At 48.5% G+C, this 6,386-nt stretch overlaps 1 protein-coding gene across 1 annotated transcript; it reads right to left on the bottom strand.

Annotated features, from left to right (window-relative positions):
* Window positions 1–329: 329 nt before the first annotated feature.
* Window positions 330–5,783, bottom strand: CALHM1 (calcium homeostasis modulator 1). The gene is made up of 2 exons (XM_073354794.1): window positions 5,235–5,783; window positions 330–797 (listed from the first exon to the last, which is right to left on the bottom strand). Exons 1-2 carry the CDS (start codon window positions 5,781–5,783, stop codon window positions 330–332), a joined length of 1,017 nt encoding a protein of 338 aa, XP_073210895.1.
* Between the last annotated feature and the right edge of the window lie 603 nt (window positions 5,784–6,386).

The following is a 6,386-nucleotide window of genomic DNA, read 5'->3' as shown; positions in this document are numbered from 1 at the left end:
AAATTGCACAGCCATTGGTCCTTCCTGCAAACCTGATTGTCATGCCAGCATATTTGAAGGTGGCATCTGGTGCTCATTTTCCCTTCTCCCTACTCCGCTCAACAGCCCACCCCATACCTTGTCTGCAGCACCTGCTTCTCCAAATGGGTGTCTTTTTGTTTCTGCTCAGCTACGTGGAGTATGGACAAGTAGGGTGGGAAGAGATGCTCTGAACTGGACTCTCTGGAGTGACCATAATGTTTCCAGTCTTACTGGGGTACCCCTTGGAAAGGGAGCCCTAGGTGGCCATCTCTAAGGCCACACCTGATCTCTGTTCCTGTAGCCCATCCTCACACTTTACTATAGTAGGTGACAATCTCCCTCTTGGGCAGACTGATGTGATTGCGGTGCTGATTTTCCTCTACCCAGCTGTTCCCGTTCTGTAACACCTCCTGATGGAGGCACAGAGGCGGCTTGCATTTGTGCCAGCTCTTCAGGAGCTTGTTCATAGTCCCCTGGTCTGTGATGCCCAGTAGCTTCTCTTTCTCTTCCCCCACTTCTGAGGGAGCCACCTCAGGGGAGTGGGTGTGCCCCAGGCCCATGTCCTTGTTCATGGCCTCAAAGAACTGCTGGATGCAGACCTTGGCGAAGGTCTTGGCGTGCTCCGTGCAAGTCTCGTCGAACAGCTTGCGCTCAATGTCTATGTAGTGGGACCAATACTTGCTCTTCAGGAAGGCAGCTTGAGTGAAGCAGGGCCGGAGAGCCCTGACAAGGAAAGCCACCATGGTCACCAGCAGCACGAAGGACCAGCCCAGAGCCTGCAGGGGTAAGGGGTGGGAAACCAAACTAGTCACAACAAGAAAGACCAAGGGTAGGGCTGGGCTCAACCAAAACCATGGCCTTGATCCCAAGTCCTTGACCTTGCAGGGTTGTTCAGATGCCACCAGTTCAGGCCCCTCTCTAATGAAGACTCTGGTATGTTTTAAACATATTGCAAAGTCCATAACTAACAGGAATTGCTTTATTTGCCCACAGGGAAAACAGGACCAAGAGTGGGACAGTGTTTAAGGTAAGTGAGGGGCTGATATGGCCCGCATGGTCTTAATTATGGGGGGAAATGTTAGTTGAAAGGTTCACCACATCCTGAGCTCTGCAAACCCTCTCTAGATAATGGCTCTACCCTTTCTCCCAGTTGTCTTCAATAACTAAATCTGTAATGTTCCGGAACTGGAAGTATCTGGAGAGGAAAAGGGTACCCCTTAGGATTGAGTGTGTGTGTCTGTCTTCCTCTGTTTAGGGTGCCTGTGATAGGAAGGGAAAGGTAACAGGTGAGTTGGAATGAGAGCTGACCCTCCCTGCTGTGCTGTGGATCCCTGTTTCTGCCCTAGAGCCTCTGCCAGAGGTGTCAATGGAAATTTATCGGTGACAGCACAGATGGGAAACTGCTACACTGCTGAGGGGGTCTCACTGGGACTGAGGTTGGCCAGGGAGCTCTCACTTCCTTCTCGTGCCACGAAGGGTTAAATGCTGCAGTTCTTAGGCCTGGGATGGAGAAAAGCTTTGTAGGTAACTTCGGGCCCCTCTCTTGCTCTAACACCAAAGCACTATAGGATACAGCAATGCATTTCTAAGCAAAAGTCTCACATATCTCAAGTCCTACTGGTTTTTTTTCCTCTTCTGTTAGAATGCTGGTATTTTCCAGACTCTATAGATCAATAAATGTGTTGGAGGAGGCATGGTCTTGTGATTTCGATGCTAGACCAGGGCTTGGTTGCTCTGTTCCTTGGGCAAGGGTCAATTCATGGCTGTGCCACAGAGTCCCCTTGTGCAAGATACTTAATCTCTCTGTGCCTCAGTTTGCCTCCTGATAATGTGGATGATGTCTGGCTCAGTCAATCCACGCGTGCAATCTGTGGTGATGGAGGACCTGTACCAGAGAGATGGGACTTAAAAGGCTGTAGTCTTTAAAGATTAAGCCCTTCCTACGCTTCCACCAGAGTTTTTTGTATTTAATGTCCTGGGTTTGTGCTGCTATGTTCTAACATGACAGACTCTACTAGGGAAGCACTGGGATCTGGATCTTTGACATGACACACTACAGGTTCAAAGGGAGCATGCATGTTATTTCCCATGCTATATGAATTGCAGACCTAAGAGTGCCAGACTGCAGGTAATGTGACTATCTCTCCCATGGCTACTGATTCTGCCCCCAAGGAAAAGCAAGCTGGAGTTGCTCAGGGCATTATATTGGTCTCTGAATGGCTACAAAACCAGTCTGAATGCAAGGATAGATTGACACCATGCCCACCTTCTAGTGGAGTCCTTTAAGTAGCAGGAAATACCCTTTAATGTAATGTAATACCACTTAGCATTGATACTGACACTATAGACAGGAACTGAACCATAGCAGAGCAGGTAGATACACTATATTACATCAGTATGGAAGCATGTGTACCACTGCCTCCTACTGGTGAAATCAGAAAGACACGTGTGTGTCATAGGCTCTATACTGCTAGCAGCTAATGGAGAGTCTCCTTCTGCACTAGTAGTAGGAGCTTGTTCTTTTGGTAGCAGGAGTTCTACCCCCAGCGTGTGGCATAGCAATAAAGTTGGCATAACTGCTAAGTTGGAGGTTGCCATGAATTTATTACAGCATTACCTGAAAATGGATCACCTGCCAGGTACTGGTCTCCTAGCAGAGGAATAATAAAGGCTCTAAGGTAGGGTTTCTCAAACTTGGCTCCACGGCCCTACTTCAGGGAGTCCGTGAGTCATGCCCGGGATTGCCGGCCCCGTTGATCAATTCCTCCCACTCCTTCCCAGTGCCTCCTGCATGCCACAGAACAGCTGTTCAGCAGCATGCAGGAAGTGCTGGGAGGGAGGGGGAAGAGCGGGGACAGGGTGCTCTCAGGGGAGGGGACAGGAAGAGGAGGGGCAAGGGTGAGGCCTTGGGGGAAGGGGTGGAGTGGGGGTGGGGCCTGGAGCTGAGCAGCAGGCTTGGGTGTCCGTGAAGATTTTTAGATCAAAATGGGGGTCCTCGGGTTGCTAAAGATTGAGAATCACTGCTCTAAAGAGTTAAGACACTGCCAATAAAATGAAGTGGAACAACCAGAACTTAAACCCCAGTAACAAGGCAAATCATCCTGCTTAGACTGCAGGGTGGATTTTACATTTCCCGATGAAAAGCTCAAGGGTATTTGCATCCTTTCTAAACCATGAGGAACAAATACGCTGAGACCAGCAGCAGGAAAGTGCTTTGTTAATGTGGCTGGCTTAGCGCTCGGCCACTTGGCATTTGGGGATGTTTACATTGCAAATGAGGAGACCATTTGTGCGGTTGTCCCTGTACCTGGGTTTAGATTAGAGTCTTTTCCACACATACATGCACATGCCTTTGCTTCTCCAGCTGCATTTTGTTGCTTCTGCATTGCATGACAATTATCACTGATTGTACCAGCCCAAATGGTGCATCTAGGCAGTGCCCTGTCTCTGATAATTGCCATGTATGTTCTTAATACACCTGCTCATACGGTGCCATTTAATGACGTGCCCTGAAGCATGAGGATCAATAGTCCTTATAATTCGTTATCCAACCTGTATAACTGCAGATGCTGCCCTTATTCAGACAACTGTCTCTTTTTGCTAAGCTGTTAGCCTCAGTAATATCCAGCCTCAATGAGCAGAAGCAGATAGGCTCTCTACAGTCTAATTCATAGATTCCAGTGATGGCAATAGAGAGGTATGGCCTCTGGCCTGTATTAGGACCTGGCTTTCTTGTGCACTGCCAACCTGCTGGACACCAGGGCCAGGAAGGGCAAACTCTCAGGGCCAGGAAGGGCAAACTGGGCTTGTCTAACTCAGTCTTCCCAAGGTAGGCTTGTGCATCTGTTCTATATTCAGGTACTGTCTCTTTTGCCATGATGCGCCAGCTGGTGGAGAGTGTTTTCCAATCAGTCTGGAAACCGGGTTTTGTTCTTGTCTCTGCCACTGATTCTGCTTTGTAGGCTTGGCCAAGTCACTTCCCCTCTTTGTGCCTCAGTTTCTGTATTTAAAATGGGGATAATGATACTTACCTTCCATGGGGTGGAGTGGGGCTAAGACTCTGATGGGCAAAGTGCTCTGAGATCCTCAGGTGGAAGATGCAATAGTTGTGCTAGGAATGATCAGTCACTTCATATCAAGGTTCCAGTTATAAAGAATTGAAACAATTGATAGCTGTTTATATGCAGATTAGCAACATAAAGTAGTATAGATCGTTATAAATTGTCAGATAAGTCATGCTAATAAGCAACCTGTGACTTTAGCAATCTACTGATTAGTCATTTATTAAAACCGCTATTAATCATGTGTTAACCCTTTATAAATGGAATCTCTATATAAAGCGTGACCAAATTATCATGATTCCAGCAGCCTAGTGGCTATCTCAAATGGTTCCACATGGGGGGACCTGAGATCAGAAGCCAGCACTTGGGTCCTCACTCCCCAGGCCAGCTTGTGTGGACGAAATGTCTCCACCAGAAATTGCTACCCTTCAAAAAAAAATGTTCCTTTCCCTGGTTCACAGTTCACTAAGCAACTCTTGTGCACCTTGAAGGCCAATGTCCTGCATTTCTGCTTTCTGACAACCATGCCATGTGGTCCCAGACTCCTCTGATAAAAGAATATCTTGCAGCGGTAGGGTCCTTTGGTAAGAATAGGCAGTTGGCCAAATTCAGGTGTAGGCAGGTATAACTCTCATTGACTTTAGGGGGAATTGCCCCAAGTATGCCATGGGCTGAATTTAGCCCTGGATTTGTATGGATCACTTGCCTGCCATGGAAATGCAGCCATTTCTGGAGTGGAACATGGCTGTCCATTTAATGATGCACAGGAACGCTACCCAAGAATTTAGGACAGGCAGTGACTGTGAAAGCTGAATCCAACTGGAATGTCAGGGGGGGATTTAGGAAGGCACAATCTAACTACCCACATTGGAATTAGGCTAGGAGGGGACACTGAGGCTGACAATCCTAGTCTTCCAAAACACCTGACCTGGGATAGTTAATGGTTATGAAGAGCCAAGGCCTCAGATTTACATGCCATCCAAAAGACAGCACCCCCTGGAACCATGCTCAGACACACACTATGGACCCCAAGGAAAGAGCACCCCCTGCTGAGGTACCAACACTATTTCCTGCAGCAACCATGAGTTTCTTCTTGGAAGTCTCCCATCCAGATAGGACGAAGCCCATGTAGCATAAGCCCCCGGCTCTTACCTGTGAGATGCAGCGCAGGTATCTCACCACGACCTCCCTGGCCACAAGCTCCTGCCCGTTGTAGATCTCTTTGCAGGGGATGCGGGCCAGTATCCTCCTCATCTCCTTCTCTGACAGGCCCGTGTAGCTCCCGTTCCCCAGCTTCTCCACTGGCACTGAGGTGCTGAACGCGCACATGAAGCACTTCCCGTCCAGCAGTGTCACGGAGATCCAGACAGCGGGTGCGATCATGGCCCGCTGGGCCATGGAGCAGAACATGTAGCGCAGGACAGCCGGGTCCTTCTGCCGCATGCCCGTGGGCCTCTTCCACTCCTCTGCCAGCACAGACACGTTGTTGTTCATCACAAAGCCCAGGAGGAACAAGACCAGGGGGGGCACGAACAGGATGCCCAGGCCATATGCCAGGTTGTAACTCGGCAGGCAGGGGCAGTTGAAATCGAAGGCTGAGTACATCTGGGCGCTGGCCAGGGCCATGATCCCACAGATGCCATTCATGAAAGATTCCTGATTGGCCTGGAGGAACTGGAAGATCATTCGGAACTTGTCCATCTTCACGGACAGCCTTTACCTCCCTCCTTTCCTGAACCAAGGCCAAGGTCTTGTTCCTCTTTGCTTTATTCTTTCTCCTTGGGAGTCTTTACTCCCTTCCTCCAAGACCCCTGGCACATCTGCAATGATCTCTTACTTGCTTCATCTTGAATTATTCAATTACCTGGAAAAATGCCCTTCTTCCCCCTCCCCAATATTTAAAGCAAACAAACTCACCCCTTTCTTTAACTTATTAAAGAAATATTGTTTGCAAAAGTCCCTCGTTTATTTTCCCCTCTTCTAAGAATGTATTGTGCATGAATCTCAGCTAGTTCGTGGCTTGGTAAATCAGTCTTCTCTGTTCTTCTCGGTGTCCTCATTTCTCCAGTTCTTTGGTCATTGAGCCCTTTTATTTGTTGGGGGAGCTGTTGCTATATTTATATAGTCCAGACAGCAATCTAGGTTCTCGGCAGGAAAGGGAGTTGGCTGGACTCTGTGAACTTGTTTGCAAATGCTACAGGGTAGCTGATGCTCCTCCCACAGATAATTGGTAAGCAGGTGAAAATTCATGATCCTCTTCCGTAGAATTGTCTCCCACAAGGACGAGAGGGCACTAATGCAAAA

The sequence above is a fragment of the Lepidochelys kempii genome, chromosome 7 (assembly GCF_965140265.1).
Source record: "Lepidochelys kempii isolate rLepKem1 chromosome 7, rLepKem1.hap2, whole genome shotgun sequence".
NCBI classification, from domain to species: Eukaryota; Metazoa; Chordata; order Testudines; family Cheloniidae; genus Lepidochelys; species Lepidochelys kempii.
Note: the sequence above shows the minus strand (reverse complement) of the source record. Positions and strands in the feature narration are given on the sequence as shown.